The sequence below is a fragment of the Pyxicephalus adspersus genome, chromosome 9, assembly GCF_032062135.1.
Source record: "Pyxicephalus adspersus chromosome 9, UCB_Pads_2.0, whole genome shotgun sequence".
Lineage (NCBI taxonomy): Eukaryota > Metazoa > Chordata > Amphibia > Anura > Pyxicephalidae > Pyxicephalus > Pyxicephalus adspersus.
Window position 1 is genome coordinate 50,572,223 of NC_092866.1, and position 21,740 is coordinate 50,593,962.

Here is a 21,740-nt window from a genome sequence, read left to right on the forward strand (position 1 = left end):
CAGAGTGTGCTGTTTCAGCCTTTTGTGTGTGTGTGTATAGATCAATAAATATATAATCAGCAGAACAGGAAGTATAGGTATGGCTACTCTAACAGAGCCCCTGATAGCCTTGACATGGATTCTAAACTTTCCCTACTTTGGACTCCAAACTTAGGAAGACTTTTTTGCTTGCCATACACTTTAGTATTTTAATGTGGTTTGTATCCCTGTTGCAGAGATTTCCTTTACTGTACATGTGACAGTCATTCACCACCATCCTTTTGTCACTCAGGTCAAAACACAGTAGTTATTTTTATTATCACTATTAAACAGGATTTATATAGCGCCAACAAATTACGCAGCGCTGTACATTAAATAGGGGTTGCAAATGCCATACAGATACACACAGTGACACAGGAGGAGGAGAGGACCCCGACCTGAAGAATTTACTAGTTTTGGCTGAAGCCATGCTTGATGTCATAAACACTTATGACTTAAACAGGCCTATTATTGTAATCCTTCAAGTATTAGTGGGGGTGATAAAGGAGCCCTGCTTCAGGATTGAATGATTTCTTGTGGCTCCCCATCTAGGCTGGCACCCTGGTTTTTAAAACCAAGGTGCAAATTTGACAGTGTGTGTCAGAGTAGCGTCTCCTGACAGGCAGCTGTTCTCTGACACAAGGAAACAGTAAATGCACTTTAACCTTATCGTCAGAGTGATCCTTAAACTCCACTGATGGTGCTCTGGGTTTTGTCATAAATTACACATTGTTGTAAATACCTTACCTGCCAAAACACTCCTCCCAACACTGCAGCAGCCATTACCTTCTATGTTCGAATCTTCAACCATTCTCATTGCCCAGATGAGGATGATGTAACCAGTGGGAGCTGCTTCATTCCATGATGAGACTATACACTGAGCTGCCATTAAAAAAATATTACCTTTTTTTTTTTAAGCAGGTTTTATAAGCCTCTGAGCACTGATCTGTGCAGCCAGCAAAGTCAAGAAGTTAAAGAACTTTATGTCCTACTGATATGCCTGCACAGCAGCAGAGAAAACTATTGAGAAAGCAAAAGGTTTAAAGCTTTTCACTTTTTAAAATAAAAGGTGCAGATATTTAATTTCCTCCGCCTTCAATTCTGAAAATGTTGAAGGATAATCATAATCATCTTTCACCTCTTTACATACTGTACATTGAGAACACTATGTCATTATATGCAGTGACCTGTTCCCAGATAAGAACATTGCATGGGTGTACAATGACAAGAATGATTGGTATGTGTGTACTTCCTCCGTTATCTTTACTGCAAGCAATGGAAAGCTGATCTCCAGGTGACATATATAGACAAGAATTGTTACCTGTGAGTAGATTTGTAATTGTTTTCATCTCTGTGATTTAGACAACATTGACAAACAGAAGAGCCGGGCCAGATACCTCATTGACACTCCCTGAGGTACTGTATATCTTAGGTAATATAGTGTGGTCACCAATGTGCCCCCAATCTATGACTGGAAATTAAAGAGAAAGCCATATACTTAATCAGTCATACTTTTCCCTCAAAGCATGGTATATCAGAAGTGATTTGGAACAGTGGGGGATTTTGCTATTGATTTACCAAGAGATTCAAGAAATCATCAGTGACTTAGATTACCAGAATTCACTGACCACTAAAGTTTCACCTTTTGGATGGAATAGTTTATTGGGGAAATAAAAATGTCTTTATCGTCTACCCCAGGGCTGCCAGTTCTATCTTATCTTTGCTTGGTGAGTCAATGAACTAGAATAAATATGAAAAATTGCTAACCCCTACTTGTCAGTGATTTACTAAGCAGCAATGCAATACTAGAGATGACAGCACTGTAGTCTTTGCAAGACAATTGTTTGTGACCCCCTAAGGCAGCCTGTTTATTAAATTTCTAAGCTTCCTTCTCAATACAGCAACTGACTCAATATATTTACTCTGTGGGCCGGTTTGATATTGTACAGCCATTGTCATTGAATGTTCCTATCTGGTCCCCTTACTATCCCATTCCTATGTATAAGCCTTGATCCTCTGGTTGGCTGAAGGCTGCTGTGAATAGGTTTCACATAGGAATTTTTGGGGTCATTGAATGCAATAAAAACAGTTTCCCAGCAAAGCCTGTGTAGCTTTGTCAGGTCTGCACAGATAATAGATAAAAGGTGTAGATAGGTATTTTCCCAAACAAATCATAATGATAACAACAGCCTTAATATTTCCAGTATTTTGCTTCCTTTAAAGCCGAACTCAACCTTGCTATACTCACCTGTCCCTGTTCTGTTACAGGGCACGGCCATCTTCTTCCTCCTTGTGATCATCGGTTATCTTGATTGGCCAGGCCAGGATGCAGAGAAGCTGGAGCTCATTCAGTCCCGGCAAAGAAAGCTGGGATTGCAATGTATCTCTTTTTGGAAGTTCTCTGGAGCATTAGGCAAGTAAGAAGGATTTTTGCAGAAGGAACATCGCCTGCCCCTTTTTTGCAATAATAACATGCCTGATGAAATATTTTTAAATATGGAACTTTAGTTCCACTTTAAGGATCACAGAAGTCACTATGTGTGTTTGCAGCCAGTTCTGTATACTGCAACATGGCCACATGTGAGTGCTGCTCACAAAAAACCCAAGCTTTTCACACACACAACAGTACTACAAATTAAATCTCACATTCAGCTTTATTCAATTTCCTTTTATTTAACGTATGGAAAAAAACCTATGGCTGCCTAGTAGGCAGACAGATAAGAGTTAAAAAAAAAAACTGGACTTACATGTTAAACCTTTTTGCCTCTTCAAAAATTCCCCGAGGTCCTCTGCGGAGCAGTACAGTCAACACCAGCACAATACAGAGAAGAAACTGGAAATGAACAGTGGATTTCACAAATCTGAAGTTCAAGTGGTACAGAATGAAATGGTTTCTCATAGTGATATCTCCTTTCTTACAGTGTTGTTTAAAAATAGCAGCTGTTTCATATGAATAAAACTCAATCAAAGCAAAAGGCTGTAGCCCCCTCTAGTGCGCAGGAATGTAAATACAGAATGAAATGCAAATTTTAAAAAAAAATGTTGATACCCTGCAACAAATAAAACAAGGTGAGGCCGTTTGGGGAATCAAGTTGATGTACTGAGTTAAAAAAAAAAAAACACATACAGTTGCCGTTTTAAGCCATCCAGTTTTTGAAAATAAAATGATGAAGCCTCGGTGGGTCTTCTCTGTACAATAAAACAAGCATGAAGAACATACAACTGAAGACTTTCTCCTTTCTGAAGGAAATAGTTTTTACTCTTCACAGGCACCAATATTCACTCACTTCCAAGGTGCAATTAACAAAGTCTTGTCCTTAAAGCAGAAGGTTTGAGGCAATAAAAACCAATGTTTGATAAGTCTTTCTCTTATAAACGTCTTTTTGAATTTCACACAACTTCACCGAATCCTCTTCTGCTGCCGAGCTCTGTAGATATCATGAACGGGAGGCACTACAGCACCCTTTTCTTCATCATCATCAGAATCCTCGTTGGGTCTTTTGAGTGATTTGTTAATCAGGGTGCTCACTTCAACTGGTCCGTTGGTCTCCTGCATAAGTTCTACCTGACCCCCCGTAATGACTCTGATCGCCTCTTCAACAGCTGGAAAGAAATCATATATTAAAGATTGCTACATATTCCATAAAAGAGAAATAAAAAGCTGCCATTGCAGATTTCCTTTTAAAAATGCTAGATGCATGGCTGTTTCTGGCTTCACCACTTCTAAATTACTAACCTAGTCAAAAAATGAGACTAAGGTCAAAACAAGTTAGCATTTCTTGCTCCTGAACAGCTAACGTTCTAAATTATTAATCTGGATCTGAAAAGGAATTTGTCTGCTGTAATTCAAATAACCAGGGAAATCAGGGAAAGAAAACCAAACAAAAAGGCATGAGGTGGAAAAAACATAAAACGTGCAATTCAATATATTTTCTCATTAGTTTCAGCATGCGGAGCCATTACTTACTATCTGGAAGCTTACACCGGCGAAAGATCTCCATAAGTTCATCAACCTGCACAAAAGGACCCTATTGGGATAAAAATAAAGTTATTTTTGTGCCTTAATTTTAATACAAAAAATAAGTGGTAGAATTGTTTAAAGTTAAAATGGAAATAAATAGCTGCCACTGGTAACTTCTGCCATCGCCAACCTGGCCTTACTAGTGAGTCAACTCCTTACAGGTCATGTCTACAAGGGGCATAACCCCACTACATCCTCATAGGTCCAAATAAAGGATACAAAGCAAAAGAAATGGATCAAAGAAGCAACACATGCAGTGAACTGTCTATTGTGTAGGACAGTTGCCGTTTCTGGTTAGCAAGAGATACATATAGGTATAACCATGTACATTACTATAGTTCAGTACAGTACAGTCAGGATCTGATAGAGGGCATTTTTACAACCCACAACTAAGTTATAAAGCATTATATGGAATAGTGACCTATTAGTTTGTTACAGGAAGTCCCCGAATTAAGGACATCAGACATATGGACGACTCCTAGATACGAACGGGGCTTCCCTGCTAGCCAGTGTGCAGGACAGAGGCTTGATTGGGGGGAGGGTTGCATGACTTGCAGAAGAAATCTTTTGGTAAACACAGCTGAGATTGTGGATTATATTAAGGGCTGAGCTGTTCTGCAACCTCTTGTAACTCTTTAACGACCAAGACAAACTCTGCAGTTGTATCTTTTTGCATATCAAGGCACAGCTTCCTCCAGAAGTTAATGAATGTTTATTGCTTTGTTTGTGATTAACTCACAGTGAGGATTTTATCCAGTAACTGACATCACGCTGCCTAATAATATGTTGAGACAAACATCTGTCCTACATGCATTTATTAAAATAATGTACCTGTTCCCATTTACATACAAATTCAACTTAAGAACAAACCTACAGTCCCTCTCTTGTATGTAACCCGGGGACTGCCTGTACTTACACTTAAGGAGGGATATGGAAAAGTGTATATGTGACTGGAAATCTATACAAATTTTCCCTCTATTCTACAGGTTTTATTAGGCTAAAAAACAGAAACTAACATGAAGACGGAAGCCTCAGTGGATGTGGCAGAACCAGTTCTAAAAAAGTTACAATTTTTCTGTTAGGATCTATTAGACAAGAAGGTCACAATAGAAACCGCTGTAGTATTATTTAGGTATTGGTATATTAGAAAGGATATGAAAGCATAAAGACAATATTGAGAAAAGGATGACACTTATGTACCTGGTAACACAGAGGTGGAGGGAGCAGTTTCATTAATAGCACAGTAGCAGGAGGCACTGGGAAGACCCCTCCAGGCACTGGGTGAAGTCCAGGAGCTACAAAACACATAACAGAGCACTCATTAGATCAGAATTTGTTACATGTTTATCTGATGCTCCAGCACACACATACAATCAGGACCACTAATGATACAATTTTCTAAACCATAAGTGCTTTGAAACTAAAATTACCAGTCACCCCCCTACCCCACAGAGTTCATAAACCATGAGAAACATAAACATACCAAACATATCTAAGCGTCCTCCATGATTTCAGACCTGTATGATGTTTGGTGACAGAAAGGTCTTCTAAGTGTCATTTTTGCCTATAAACACTAAGACTTTATATTGGACTTATGGGTCTGTGTCACATAAGATTGTCACATTTCCTGGTTGCATGGCCTTAATAATATTGTGACAATGCTGTTTGATTTAGTTATATTTTTGAGAAGCTTGTGGGAAGGATTTATAACATCAGAGTTTTTTTTGAAGATCTATCAGTAAAAACTATATTGCTAATACTGGATAAAGCCAACTAAAAGGACAATCATTGTATCCCAAACAGGATCCACACAAATCTATTGCCCTTCTAAGGATTTTGTGTAATCATACACACAACTGTCAAAATCTTGACTATGACTTACGAGCTAGGTGTCTTGGTTGGAAAGGGATCATCTGGCTGGTATCTGGTTTGGGGTATTCAGGTTTTCTGTCAATCTCATCCTTTAGGGATGGGACTATTGAAGGAGCCACCACTGGGTCTGGCATTAAAGTAGCCAATTTGGCACGGGAGACATCCTACAAAAATAGATGCATATTGTTATTACATAATAGCAAGGTTTGATGATGTGTTGTAAGAAGAAGTACATGGAGTAATGGAAGAAAAATGAGGAATAAAATAAACAGGTTAAACAGAGATGAACAAAACATGAGAGAAGTGGCAAGATACCAGAAAAGACAGAAGAGAAAAAAAAGCTTGAAACTTAAAGGAGATAAAATTTATTGGAAAAAGAAAGTCAAGGACAGACCAAAGAGGAAATCAAAAATTGAGAGATAGTATTAGTAAGGTACATAAAAAAGTGAGAGGTACAGCCACAAAAGTGGAAACTGAGGTTAAATAACATTCTTTTAGGCGTACCTTATATCCTAAAGCTTTGAGTTCACTTGCAGAACAAGGGTACAGATCCATGAACTTGTATCTGTCCACCAACAATGCTGTCTCCTTCCCTTCATACTCTTCTTTAAATGCGGTATATCTCCTCTTCTCTACTTTCAGTATACTGGCTAAATCTCCAATATTACTCTCAAATGCCAAGAATCGGGCCCATATCTCACTAAAGAAACAACAAAATGAATTATTTCTTAACAATAAAAAATGAATCAATATTTACTGCTATTGGTGGTTGATGAGTGAAAATATTTAAAAGAAAGCCAAACTGATTTTCTCAATAGGTTCAAGGGATTTGTATAAAATAAAAAGGAATTCCCAAATTAATATCTACAATGAAACAGTTTGCATGTCCCTGGATACCTTACCAGGTTGCAAATGGTCTTGAGTTGTTGGATTAGTTTAGTGGCTGGTGACAACTTGCCTAACTGGGTAGTAACCATGTTTATATCTTTTTGCTGATTTTGGTTTGCAGATACAGAATAATTACCAGTATTTGTACAGCAGGTTTAAAGTAACAAAAAATCAAACATTGCTTTTTTGGGATGACAAAAAATGTCCTTTGAAATGTGGCTGACTACTTATTGGCAGCATCACGTATTAGATTTAGATTTTTTAAAAAACTTGTGATACTGTTAGGATTTCTATAGAAATAAAATTATACATACCCAGATTTCTCAGGTGGCAGACTACCTGATGTTAAAACTCGTTCAAATAATACCCTTGTGTTGTTGTCCTCTGCAGAAAAAAGAAAAACACATCATATATGCAGCCTGGGCAGTGTGCAGGATTATCCTTTGCTGTAATGGGCACATATTATGGATAACCACTTTAATACTTCAAAAAATACATTTGGGACTTTTAAGGCACCATATACTCAACATTTCTCTTTCCAAAAAGATTTTTTTACCATATGATTCTAATACATTTGATTCAATAAATATGACCAAATAATCTTAGAAAAACATTTAAATTTAAAAAAAGTACTACCATGTATACAGACATACACACGCTCTCTTTAAAATGCAACTAACAGAGACATGCTACCCTCCATGCGTTTCATGGATCACGTCAACTTCTTTAGAAGAGAAAAAAAATTGAACCATGAAACCATAGTTCCTTCAATTGGACAGCGGGGAGGACGACAGAAAGCAACACATGGGATGAAACCATCATAGAACCACAAAATCCACCTTATTTCCAAAAGGGTTGCTGTACGCACCCAAAGTCACCATTGTTACGGCTGCACCTTTTTTAACATAGTGATGCCATATAGACTCCTATTAAACTTCACAGCTCAAAAGGCAAAAAAAAACAACGCCCTCACGCCAAAGTGTAAAAATCTCCAGCTCAAGGGGAAAGGAGGATGCTGTGATATCACAATACCCAGGAAACTTACCATTGAGGTGAGACAAATAATCAATATAAGCCAGAACATATTCAGGGATGTCTCCATATTTCTTCAGTCCTAACTCAAATATCTTGAAGGCCACTGAAGTGTCCTGCAAAAGAAAGGTTGTTTTACAATTTTCTGAACACAGTTTGAGTCGCTTGTAACTGTGTAATATTTGCTAGTATCGTCTTCAATTCACTAGGCTTGCATGTACACAGCACAACCACACAACATAAAGAAAAGCATTTCCCCAAAAAGAATATTGAGAAAGTATGCAAAGTCATGGCAAAGAATAGAAATTCAGCTTTCACATGGAGGCAGATAAAACTTGAAGTAATGTTCTACAATTACATGTCCTGTTAGCTTTACAAAACAAAGGAGGACAAAGCCCAGCAACTTCAACATCATATTTAACCCTTTTGTAGGTGTAGAAAACTATTTTTAAAGTTGAACTTCTAAGGATAAAGAAATAATGTATAAATACAAAGGACATGTCAAGTCAGTGCTGTTTGCATACAAAGGTCTTTTTCTTTTGCATCCCATTATTTCTATATGTTAGCCATGTGTGACATTTTCCAATCTCTTTGAACTTTTTTTTTTTAATAAGTAGCCCTTTCTTGTATGTGGTCCATCTGTGGACTGAACTTATTTTATTTATTTGTCAAAGCATTGCCTAACCTTCTCACCTTACTACAGTAATACTCCATTAAGGCTGCTGTGACGTATACATGATGGCGCGTCCGGATATCTTCTCTGGCTTTTTTGAAGATCATTCGTCCAGCTTTGATGCCCTCTGCCCGTCTTGCAAATTTCATGTATTGGATATAAACCTGGGGAAGTATAATACCGACAATTAGAATATCAGATTTTCCCTATCACACATGTTGTCTAGGTGTTACTTTTGTAAAATACCTCCTCTGACTGAATTTTTTATCATCCATCCAAGTCACAAATAGAAATGCAAAAAGCATACTGAGATCTGTTTTGACCAAGGACAACAAAAGTAGATGATGCAAAGATCATTACAAAGATGTTTTTGAGATGGCAAAAATAGCTTATTAATATCAAATAAATAGAAAATTAATTTAAAGTTTAAAATTCTCACTTAGAAAATGATTTATTACAAACATTTGGATACATAATTGGCGGTATTGCATAAAATAACAATCTTACTGTAATCCTTCTATTATATTATGAAGGAAATACTGGTAAAGATGTCCCTAACAATGCCCACTTTACAATAAGACCCATGATGAAAATTGTCAGTAGTACTGTAAGTGCACACTATAAAATTTGGGTAAGGGATCAGGCATGTATGCATTTTTGTATGGCATTTCGCTGACAATATACTGTAAAAAACTCCAGGAAAATGAACTAACACATTATATCAATGTAAATAAGAAATTATTGATAATGCTTAACAGGATATTTCTTCAAATTACAAACCATAATCAGCTTTATCTTTCTACCTGTCATGCTTAGTTAAATAGATTATTTAGCGGATTACTTTAAGTACATTTGAACACAGAAATACAGAATGAAAAAACGTACCAAAGTGGGGTCTATGTCCTCTATGGCAAGAAGTCTGTTATATATACTGTGAGTTTTCTCATACTTCATGCGGCTCTGCAATGCAAACAAGAATTAACTACATAAAGCAAATGTATAAACTCATATCATGGGCTCTGAAACAAAATACAGATTCTATTGCGGGGCCAAGACTGCCAAATATATCACCAATCAAAGTTTTTACCAGTTGTGTCTAATGTGGTGAAATACTCAGTTCAGTATTGATAACGTGGAAAAAAATGATTTTTTTTTACAGATTTCCCTTATCCCATGAATATGTCCACACTAGTGCTTTTTTTCTGCATACTGGTGGAAGGCAGGTTTCAACAATAAAAAAACATGTACCAGACTCAGTTATTGTATTGTTAAGGTGAAATGTCTTTTTAATTTAAAGCATACCTCTTCATAATCAGCATAGGCAAAATACAGCAGCATGTTTTTCTTTAACAAGGTACTAATTGCACGTTCATAAATATTGGCAGCTTCATCACTGAACAGTTTAGCATTATTCATATCCTGTAAAGAAAGGTGAGAATAATAAATACCAACATTTCAATACTAAATACAGACTGTGCTCAGAAACATATATAAAGGACGTACCCCTTTCTCGGCTAGCAGCTTGCTGGATTGTTCCAGGTACTGTGCAGCTTCATACCAGATGTCTGGATGATGCCCCAACACCAATAGGCATTGCTCATAAGCAAACATAACTGAAAAAGAATACAATGACCATCAGCAGGAATACATCTCCAAAGGAATGTCACAACGGTATAAAAGATTTCCAGGAATTAAAATGGACTATTTTAAAAACATGTTACAAATACACATGTATGGAGCTCAAATCCAGCTCTGGCTAATCATTTAAAAAATATAGAATGGGGTATGGTTAAACATTCTGGTATGTTGCATTGTTGTCTTTTGGGGATTTTTTCATCCTTTTTGTTCCTGTGACGCCACAACAACCACAACAACAAGAAATCAGAGGAAGGGGTATCACTGGGACAGAAAGACACAGAGGGGTTCTTCAAACCTTCCTCACCTGAAATGAAATTATTTCTGTTATTCCATAATGGTGAGATTGTGAATACTCCAACCCCATGTGTGTCCCACCTAAAATCAGGAAAGGAAGGGACAATCTCCCTAACTATGACATAGACCTTATTAAAAGTTTTTTAAAAGTTTTTGATAGCTCTGAGCTTAAATACCCATGATTTCCAAAGCGAATTGTTTCCCTGGCTTAGGAGGTCCATTCTGCACTGGTTATCAAGAACTCCACTGCCTGATGCCCAGACACCGAAAAAAACTTTTCCTTAGTTAAGACTGCAATTGACTGAAGTGTGTATAGGCCTGTCCTGCAGTTTGATTGGTATACATGTGGTATTCTTTTCTGCAATCAATATATTACCAATGTTTTTCTAATTATATAGAAGGCCCATGAGAAGTTTGTAAGCCTGTGTCCACTTTAGAATGGACACAGAGTACAAAGCTGCTTCAGATTGATTCCTACAACCCCGTTAAACACCAATGTTCAAACAGGATCATACCTCTTTTTGTTATAAGGGTCTGGTCTTCGGTACGGAGGGGATTACTTTTCTCCCACTGTATGTATTTTTTCCACATCTCTACCTGCTGAGCTTCCTGAGGGGTATTCTGTGGGGGTACGGAGGGAGCATTGCGATCCAAGCCTTTCATCACAGTTTCATATTCCTTTTTTTAGAAGATAAAGAAAATTAGAATATCCTAATTTGTTTCCTAGATCCTAATCATCAAACACAATTCATAGAAAAACTTAAGAACTGAATAAGGAGATCAGATAGAAGTCATTCAAACTTCAACAAAGTAAAATCTGACAGGTAACCCCCAAAGTAACTTTGTCAATGCTTAAAAAGAAAAAAAGAAGACATTTGCAAAGAAAAAAGTTATCACCCTCTACTCTCTCTCTACTCATAACTTTTACAAGCTATGTTGGCTGAAATATTTTAAGCATGTGGCACGCTTGTAACCCTATGCAAAAGACATGTCTTTGGTTTTGTTCTTAAATTTTTGACCAGGCTGCTATAGGTAACACATCCAAACCATGAAGAGACTAGCTTGCAAAACCAGAAATCTTTACAAGCAGGTCGACAACCTGAAAAATATCCCTTTCATAAATGTATGTTTACACACCCTGGGAAGATACCCCTGTAGCCTTTCCCCTTTTTATTCATGAAAGGGTTAGTATGCCAGTCACTCTAAAGAAGACATCACAATGAAATCAGCAGTCATTCAAGAGCATTACAGGTGTCAGTCATGACTGACACTTTAAAAACTCACCTTAGCCACTCTCCTGGCATTCACATAATCTCTACTCCGGTCTTCTATCATTTTCTTTGCAAGGTGGATATTAATTCCCTAGAGACAGCAGGCATAGTATTACAGTTACTTGAGGCACACAGTTTATTTGATTGACAAATACTATCCCAAGATCTGGCTTCACAGCTTACCTCTTCATATTTGTTGTAATCTCTCCAGAGCTGCTCAATGTTAATCATCGGATTGACACAACCTCGCTGATAGACCCTGCGTACAGCTGTGATTCTTTGGTTTTCTGCATAAGATCCCACAGCTTCCCTGATTGGAAAGAAACCAAACACCTCACAATGTGCTGACATTTTTATATATGCTTTTTTATCACAAGATTTAAGATATAGACATAAGACTGGACACTTGATTGTTACGCTTGGTCTTAGATTTGGCCTGTATGTTGTAACGTTTCAATACATTCATGTAAACACTCTTTTGGAGGGGAATCTGTACACCTTTACTATATAAGTTACTTTCTTTGCTGAAAGAGTGCTGGTATATTTGTCACTGCCTAAAATGCAATTCCATCAAGAACACAGGTCCCCTACTAAATTATACTATTTTGAACTCTTTAGGCTTTCCCGCCACCCACTGTCACCATCACATGTGTGGGTTCTAGCTGCAGGTACCCCATTTAGCTAAAAATAGAGTAGCACCAGTGCAGCCTTAACTTCTTAAGCATACTTATTATTCTAAGTCATTCTGGGCTGCAAAGAAATTCCCTAAAAGCCCCAAAAGCTCTGTGCTTGCATTACTTCAAGGCAGCAGTTCTCTTTAAATCATACATCATTATGTTAGGTTGCAAAGATTTCATTTTAGTTTATAGAATAAATGTTGCATGAGACTTTTTTAAAGTGTGAAGTCTATTTTAGCCACGTTAGTTCAAGGAACTGTGATAATGTTAGCAGGAAAAACTTACACTCCTTTCAAAAAATTGATGTAATCGACCCAGATCTAAAAATAAAAGAAAACGGTGTTAATGTGACTTTACATATGAGGAAACATGATACATATTAGCTTTATTTTTTTTTTTTTTATGTAAAAAAGATTATACCTGATATGACATTATTTCCATGCCAATTTTGTCTAGAGCAAAGTCATATGCTTGTGCCATTTTTTCCCTGCAAGAAAAAAAAATCATATAATTATAAATATACATTTATATATATTTATAATATATAAAAATAATTATAACTATTTTATAACCTATAACTATTTATAACTAATTATAACTATTACATAATTAGCCCAACAGAGGCCATCTTCTTCAAATAAACAAGTAAAGCTAATGGCCAAAATGTAACCAAACTATAAAATGCATGTAGGCCATGCTGCTCTCATTTGGCTTCTTCTAAAAAATGAAATACTAATTAGTATGTTTATTTGCAATACATAATGAAAACATCAGGACACCTAAATTTTGTAAAAGTAAGCTTAATCTTCAACCGAGCTAGTGTCAAATTGGGACAACTGACAAGCCTCCCCCAAAATGATTTATGTGCCTCTCCTACATATAGCACATACTCTTATTTATTTCATAAAAGGAATGCCCTCCCAATTAAAGTTACAATCCCCCTGGGTACTTCTGGTTATCTGGTAATCTTTGCTGGGTACTTAACATTCTTTAGAGACTGTCATTGTTGGAAACCCAAAGTGACAGTGCAGGCTGGAACAGATTATTATAAATGTGATGAAGCACTTGTATAAATCAGGTATCAGTGGAGTGGACAGCAGAATAATTACTGCAGTTGTAATTTAGGCCATGCTAAAGTTAACAGTTTATATGTCAAGTACTGATTTATAAAAATGTAAGACTTTCAACGATGATAATTCTGCCTGTGAATGGAACAAATTTGAATGTAACAAAACCAATAGTTTATCTTCTGGCATTTGATGTTCATGTACATGGCTCTCAAAATACATATTCATATACGTATGGGTATTTACTAAATATTAGGTATGGTCACATCTGACCACAACCACACCTAGCCAACTGTGCAACACATTGGTGGTGATGAGAGTGAGAAATTGCCTGAATGTCCATTCTACTCCTGGCCAGGTTTATATCAACCAAGTCCTATTGACATAAGCAGATAAAGGGCTAATAAACTATCATAGGTGATCCAGCAAACAAGGAATGGATGTTGTCCAGGACTTAAAGCATTTGCCAACTACAAACAAATGATTTTCCAAGTTTCTGGATTACTCATGATAGTCTATCTTCGTCAGTCTTGGCGAGCTTTAATAAATCAGGCCCAATGTGTTTATTTTAACTTCATAACTTCCAAACTTACAAATGCCTTCACATGTCAACCATTAGAAGAACATGGGCATAGTCGCACCCTCTTCAATGAGGAAAAGTTAGAAGAAAAAGAAAAAATTCATTGTGTCACAAGCTTTGAATCTGCACATTGTAAATGTGAAATAGACCATACTATTGTAAATAATCTTGTTGATGTGTGATAAATAGTTTAAAGGCCTCTTATAGATTGTCTTGGGGCCAGTATATCTGCTCTAGCTGACTTTGCCTATTTCTTATTAGTGCATCAAAGTGGTTCAGCTACTCTGTTTAGACTAATAAAAACTACAAACTATTTAGCATGTGAAACATTTAAAATGCTTCTAATAGCTAGAGATCATGTGATCTCTGCCTAGGTCTTATGTCACTTGATAGAGATACAGAGAAATTTAAAGGTATTTTTCTTTACGAAAAATATTGTGATTTGGCAATGCAGACTTGTTTTACTGTGTATTGATGACTGCACAATATGAACTTGAATGTATGCAGTTGCTCCACAATTCCTAGTTTCTGATGCAGCCCCTTTTGTGCACTTACTTGTAACTTGGAAGCTTTCCTTTGGTCTCTCGAACATAGGACACGTAACATTTCCATAGGTCTATGTGTAAGACCTTCATGAGGCATCTCTGAAACAACTGTAGATAAAATTTAACAATAGGTCATCTACACCAATATGATTTTCTCTTGTTTTACTATTTTTTCAACTTGAGGTAATTACACAATGGATAGATTTTCTTCAGGATTCTGGGGGTATTTCTTTATTATCATCTGGAATTAGGACAACTTAATTTTGCTTTAATTTTCTCAGCAGGAAAATTACAGAACAATTTTATTACAGAATTTTATTACTTTATTACAGAACAATTTCCTTATGTGGATAGTCTGATGACCAGAATATGTATTTTATGGTTCAGTAATACCACACAATATATAAATAGCAGACATATATTCTTTTTAAAGTTTAACATCAGACACGACTTTCTAGTCTTTGGAAAGAGTTGGAAGAGTTTTTGATGCTGTGTCCCCAATAAGGAGATTCACACTTTTTCCTGGTATTGACTGCCAGCAATAAAAACCTAAGAGGTAGGTGCTGGATTTTGTATGTGGGTTGGCCCTTTCAATCTAGAATCAAATTAATGTGGAGGAAGCTTTTCTGAGAAGAAAGCCGGGAATCTGCTATTAGGTTAGTGGAAACTAGATGTATGGAAAGGAAAGGGAAATAAAATCCAGAAGTTTTCCATTGTGTATATTTAGAATTTTGTCCCATAAAAAGCATGTTTTGAGGATTCAATAGGCCCTTTTTATCAGGTCAGTATATAAAACAGTAGGATATTAAAATATTAACCAGTTCTGAATACCAATTTTTATATGTGTAACCCCATTAATGGGGGCCTTTTAAATCCCTGAAAAAACAATCCTAAACAAATTTAAATCCTAAAAACGGGTTCTAATTTTTAGGGCTCAATTATGTGAGAATACAGTAAATGGTATGCAGCGCACAGGAACATAAGCAAATAGATCCTGCTTGTTTTTTGCAGCGTGCAATATTACACATCATATGTTATAGCTTGCCGTGTAATGCAAATGCGTTCTGGGGAAACCAATCAAAATGAATGGCACGACAACGCATGGAGTGCTGCTGTGAATTACTGCAACTTTGGCTGGAGTTCCACCTAAAGCATTCACAAATTATGTAAATGGTTCATGATTACAATACAGTATTTGTGGTTGTTTTGAATAGTGTGCAAATGATTGTGATGACAACTGTTGTTTAAACTCACCTTTTCAACCTTGTCATAATTTTTAGCTTTAATCTGTTCACAAATTAAAAGGAGAGAAAATAATGATTACAAATTTGTTTTATATTTCAGTGAATTCTATATTACAGTGCTTTAGAGATTGTCTCCCTCATCTGACTTGTTAACCTAATGTGGCCCTGAAAAGCATTACATTAAATACTGCTGCTTTTCTCAGTGCTCCTTCACACCGGATGCAATTCCAAGTAGTTTTCTGTGTGTTATAATGAAGGCAGAATGCATAGTCCACGTCAACACACCCATTATAAATTCTGAAAAGAACCTGCAAGTTTTGGGTGTTGTAAATTCCCACTGTAGATCCTTTAAATCACATAGGATCACTTATTACATACATGCAATATTGCGTGCATTTGGTGTGAAAGAGCCATGAGGCACTGTGTTTTGTACTTCTTATTTTATTTATTTATGAACAGTGAATACACATGGAAACCATGAATGCATAAAAATAAATATTCTAGAAGTCAACAATAAAAATGTAAATATTGTGAATGGTATCCTGTTTATACATATATTTTTCATTTCAGAAATGTTCAATTGTACATCCAAAAACAAACGAAAGGTTATTGTTCTTGTGTAGTGAAGTGCCTTTCTAAATGGATAAAACGTCAGCACTCTTAATATGTTGAGAAAGTATATTGTAAAGAGAAAAAAAGCAGAGCCTAATAAACCTAGTACAGAGTGCAGAGCCTAATAAACCTTGTACACACTTGCAATAATTGTCGTTTATATCCTTTCCAATGACAAATGACTGCACAATGCATAAACGAGTGCTGTACATATAGCGGCATTCTGCTCTATGGAGAGGAAGAATGACGGACCCCATATCGCTCTTTCCCCTTTGCTTTCATTATGATAGTGTGTTGTCCGTTCAATCGCCGGGGCAGTTGTCAGAACGATGGACAATGAGCACTGTACACGCCAGATTCTCTTCCGATATTAACCCCGAGGAAATTATTGGATGAGAATCATCTGACGTGTGTACGTAGTCTTAAAGTTAGCATTTTCATACAGACAGCCAGGCTGGTATGCAGCAAACCAATGTGATGGTTGCTTTAAAAAAAATATTTTGAAAAAAACAAACACCTGTGTGAAAAGCTTTATTTTAAGTACACCTTCCCTGCACATAGCATTGTGGCTCCTAATCTAGCACAGAATGAGGAAATAAAGGATTGATTTACTACATAAAGAAGGTGTGAGACACATTCCTTTTTATATTCTGATATTTATTACTGTGCCAAATATTAAGGTCCAGATAAGCACATTTGGTTTTCCTAACCAAAAATAAATAAATAAATAAATAAATATATATCCCCAACATCACAGGTACATCAGTGTATTCCCTCCTATTCCAAACCCCAGCCCGCTATAATGCAGGTCTTTGGTTTATTAATGGTGCCCCAAACAAATAATATTCAGTCTTTGTAACCCCTAAAATACATTACATACTTTCCTGCATCCACTTTCCTAAGGGCGTTGTAACAAAACAGTGAACTAAACCCTTCTGTGCACACTTCACTCACCTGAGCATGAGCTGCTCAGCTTTTTTGACAATTCCACATAGGAATCAGGTAGGTAAGAAGGATTATTGTAGAAGGGAAATTGCCTGTACCTTTCTGCAAAAATGGCCTGCCTGATCAAACTTATTTAAAAGTGGAACTTTACTTAAATTATCTCTTAACCCACAGGAAACGTCCTGAAGGAACTTTTCTAGCTTCAAAATGGCCTTGAATCCCCAGTATATGATTATCTCCAACAACCCTCTACCAAAAAGTCAATGAGATTGCCTGAACCCTTAATATTCCCCCTCTATAGAATGTGCAATAAAATGGCAACAGCTCCTTCCTACCACCATTACCCATAGTACTCCACATACCCTTCTTTTTTACCATTGTTTAAAATACTACAGGACCCAACAGTGCACTCCTCCTATGACCTGAAGTCCATTTTAGCAAAGGTGCAACTTGCTCTGTTTCCAGCTGCATTTTCCCCACTGAACATGATTCATTCTCTGTGAGTATGAATACTCAACTCTGAGTCAACTCCTCTATAAAAAATCATCACCAATCTATCCTTTGCCCCTAAGCATCCCCTCCTATCTCTCCTTTCATACCTGTAGTATAAAATATAGCAATTGTGAGGAAAGTAATATTCACTACTAGAAAAATACAGATTATCCTAGGTTACCCTAGTTTTCAAGGTCAAATTTGCAGTAAATTAAACTACTACAAGTTCTAAAACCATATTTGAGCTGCTTTCTCCTTAGACAGAGAAAAATGTAGGCTATTCTGGCTTATTGTTCTTCTGAAAATGCTACTTAGCACTTATGATAAGGCTTTAGTTCTTTCTTAATAAATTATATATTATAAATACACAGTTCGGTATATTTGACTATTTGTTGCCTATTCTTTACAAGCTAAACATCACAAAGTATGATTGCCAAGACATTGCCAAGCAGTGTGCATTTTCAAAAGGTAATTGTAGCTCCAATGGTTCTCATTCTAGATTGTAGACTGTGTGTGTGTGAGAATTGGTGGAATAAATATCTCAATGCCAAACCCTCTCTCAGTGAATTAATTTTTCCATCTTTTTTTGTAAAGTTAGTATAATCTATTTAAAATAGCATGTGAGATACCATCTCATACATACATCGGAATGCCAATGGTGACCAAGAACATAGTAACAATGCAGCAGAATGTTTGCACATGAGAACTAATATTCCTGAAGAGGTGCCCATGAGTGCTTTACTTCATGCCAACTCTTTAAAACTTTATTATTATTAAACAGGATTTATAAAGCACCGACATTATGCAGAGCTGTACATTAAATAGAATAGCACTAAAGGACACATTTTTAAATCACAGATTCTATATTCTCTATAGAATTAAGTTAGTTGTGTATTAAGTAATTAAGCACAATAATATGTTAAAGTTTACTTGGAATAAATATATATATATATATATATATATATATATATACTCATATAGTACACATATATATATTTATAGTATATAATTAACATCTGCACTGATCTTTTACCTCCCTACATGACCTTTTTATGTAGCTGGTGGTGGAGGAGTGAAGGGGAACAATATAGTGCATCATCTGAGTGACAGCTCTGATTTTGGTGGGATAGAACCATCACAATAAAGATGACCGTTCCCAGCAGCAGTCTCTGGCCATTCAATGTCTTTACCAAGAGAGCTTTTACAGGTAAATTACAATTATGGAAGATTTTTGGCTGACATTATTGGTCTCCAAGAACGCAGATAACAAATATTTTGTAAATATGACCCTCCTTAGAATCTAATTAACATTAAGAAAATAGACTCCCCCTATTCAAGACAATATTAAAGTAACCAGCTGTAACGGTGAAGTGCAGTTCCAACTAAAACATTGTTATCAATATTCATCAAGAACACAAATCACATACAGTGTTCTCCCCAGACCCTTTTAGTTGGGTGCACCACCCAGTGATTTTCAGTAACTAGCTGGCTCGTTCTGAGTGGTTCCTGAAACATTGGGTCACCACCCATCTACAGCCTCTTCCCACACAAACAAAAAACTCTGGGGAAAATACTGCACATAAATTTAGACACACACACACACACACACACACCATTTTCATACACCACTAAAATGTGCTGTACTTAGAAGCTGTGTTCACAAAGTGTGAAATATCATTCCCATGCAAACAGAGGCTTGAGATGATGGTGGAAAAGATACAACACTTAAGCTTCATTCTGAGCCTGTCCTAGGCTGCCAAATTTATAAAGAGATGTATTTAGCATAGCAATGACTGCAGTGCATATAAGTACTTGTGTAAATATAGGTTATCAAGATTATTTAACTATATCAACAGTATTATAAAATGTGTGCTAGAACAAAAATAGAGATGAATAAATAGATGCACAAAGATGGAGACTGGTTCATTTCCTATTAGTAAATGTGTGGATAACTGGGAAGTAAAATTGATAAACTGATTCACTAAAAAAAAAGGAAAAAAAAAAAAAAAACAGTTCTCTTAACCAAGCCTATCCCAACCACAATAAAATCGTAACAAGCTTCCTAAATCAAAATAAATAGATAAAAGAATAGGGTTATACATTTTGTGGTGGGCACAAAAACCCCAGCAAGCAACTCACTGAGCATATAGCCTAAAAAAGAGAAAGCATGGAAAACCAAGTTAAGTTTAATGCCCAGTTTGTTAGTTTTTTGATTGTGTAGATTAAACAAAACTATACTGGTACCAAATACAATATTGAGTATATTAAGTCACTTAATTAGCCATTCTTGGCCTTTATAACAAGTAGGAACCCCCTGAAATAATTCCAGGTCATAAGGAACTCCTACTTCATTACTTATTACTTACATATTACTATACCCACAGCTTACTTATATTAACCTGGTGGTCAATAGGGGAAGGAATGTCGCTTAGTAGGAAGAATGTCACCCTTACAGATTGCCAAAAAGACCATTGGTTTCAGTGGTAACTGACCTGAGAGGCACAAATGGTTTATTTCTCAAGGAACCTCCACCAACTTGTGAAAGAACCCTGGTTGAGAAACATTGTACTTGATATGCAGAAAAAATAAAGATGTTAGGGTATCTTTGTTTTCAAACACATATCAATAGAAAAGTTAATAGCTATCATGGTTCAACAGAACAATTATAATATTCAGTATACCTAACTGAAAAGCGTAGTATGTCCCAGCCCTTTAACTTTTACCCAAATAGGAAAATATAAGTTTGTCTGTATATGTACTGAAGAGATTTCCTTTCACTTTCAGTTCTTATAGAAAGTAAAGGAGACTTCTTAAAAACCTAACCCAAACCTTCACTAATTAAAAAATTAAGGAACCCATTCTACAGTTCTCTAACTCTGACTTTCTACACTGGGTCTGCCAATTTTATTATGAATGAATAAATGAGTATTCACATTAGTATTTTTATTTCGGATACTGGGAGCTTCCCTTGTAGATCAATTCTCTAAATAGGAAATATTGTGTTTACTATGTAATGTGAACTGTTCTTATTGAATTAATGAAGCTGTAAAACTGGAATTTTGAGAATATCCTGGAATATCATCTAATTACTAGAATATTGTGGAATATTTTCTATAAAAAAAAAAATGATTGCAAGCGAAAAAATGGTGTCCCCCAAATTTCTATCACAAGTAGCAGATCGCCATGGCACTATTTACCTTTATACCAGAAGGGAGTAGCAAGCTAGGCAAATGAGCTACAATTAAAGCCCACAGAAGACCAATCGTTCATGTTCCTGCTGAATTCAGGATAGCAGTCCCCTAGGTGCCAGGACAATCCTTCAGTATGGATTCATATCAATTGGTTCTGTGCATGGCTGACTTGGGAGGATCAATGGAGTAACCGTTAATTAGGCAGCATCATCCCACAATACCCCACTTTCTTAACTATAAGTAAATTAAAGTAAGCCAACCAAAACCAAGCTCACAGATGGTTCTGTAGCAATATGGCAAAATCTTCCCTTGAGAAGGTAGATAATACCTTTGCAGATGCCACTTTCTAAAATCAATGTGCAGCCAAAGACTTAAAATGTAAATATAAATTTAGATAGATTATGGTGGCTGTATAAAGCATCAATTATGAAGTGTTTCCTCTAGGAGGGTTATAGCTTGGATATGAGTGCCAAAGATTAAAATATATATGGAACGTCACAAGAATTAGGCTGCAGTCTGCCCAAAGAAGGACAAATTAGTGATATGAGAAGGACTTGCCATGTTCTTTATATACGTCACTATGGGAAAGCTCACAAAAAATTGTATGAAAGTATAAGTACTGTTGTCGTTCATAAACTAAAGATTGCACCTTTTTAAATTTTGTTTTGCATATAAAGTCA

The 21,740-nt window shown here is 36.2% G+C and overlaps 1 protein-coding gene across 1 annotated transcript in view; it reads right to left on the reverse strand.

Annotated features, from left to right (window-relative positions):
- Positions 1 to 2,653: 2,653 nt before the first annotated feature.
- The window catches only part of CSTF3 (cleavage stimulation factor subunit 3), a 41,661-nt gene continuing 22,574 nt past the window's right edge, over positions 2,654 to 21,740 (reverse strand). The window contains exons 4-21 of the mRNA XM_072421885.1: positions 15,831 to 15,863; positions 14,587 to 14,684; positions 12,805 to 12,871; positions 12,670 to 12,704; positions 11,891 to 12,017; positions 11,721 to 11,798; positions 10,952 to 11,114; positions 10,008 to 10,117; positions 9,807 to 9,923; positions 9,390 to 9,464; positions 8,525 to 8,668; positions 7,845 to 7,947; positions 7,114 to 7,183; positions 6,416 to 6,611; positions 5,922 to 6,075; positions 5,240 to 5,334; positions 3,986 to 4,046; positions 2,654 to 3,621 (exon numbers count right to left, since the gene is read on the reverse strand). Coding sequence (XP_072277986.1) covers positions 3,419 to 3,621; positions 3,986 to 4,046; positions 5,240 to 5,334; positions 5,922 to 6,075; positions 6,416 to 6,611; positions 7,114 to 7,183; positions 7,845 to 7,947; positions 8,525 to 8,668; positions 9,390 to 9,464; positions 9,807 to 9,923; positions 10,008 to 10,117; positions 10,952 to 11,114; positions 11,721 to 11,798; positions 11,891 to 12,017; positions 12,670 to 12,704; positions 12,805 to 12,871; positions 14,587 to 14,684; positions 15,831 to 15,863 — 1,929 coding nt within the window. The 3' untranslated portion in view covers positions 2,654 to 3,418. The remainder of the gene's footprint in view (positions 3,622 to 3,985; positions 4,047 to 5,239; positions 5,335 to 5,921; positions 6,076 to 6,415; positions 6,612 to 7,113; positions 7,184 to 7,844; positions 7,948 to 8,524; positions 8,669 to 9,389; positions 9,465 to 9,806; positions 9,924 to 10,007; positions 10,118 to 10,951; positions 11,115 to 11,720; positions 11,799 to 11,890; positions 12,018 to 12,669; positions 12,705 to 12,804; positions 12,872 to 14,586; positions 14,685 to 15,830; positions 15,864 to 21,740) is intronic.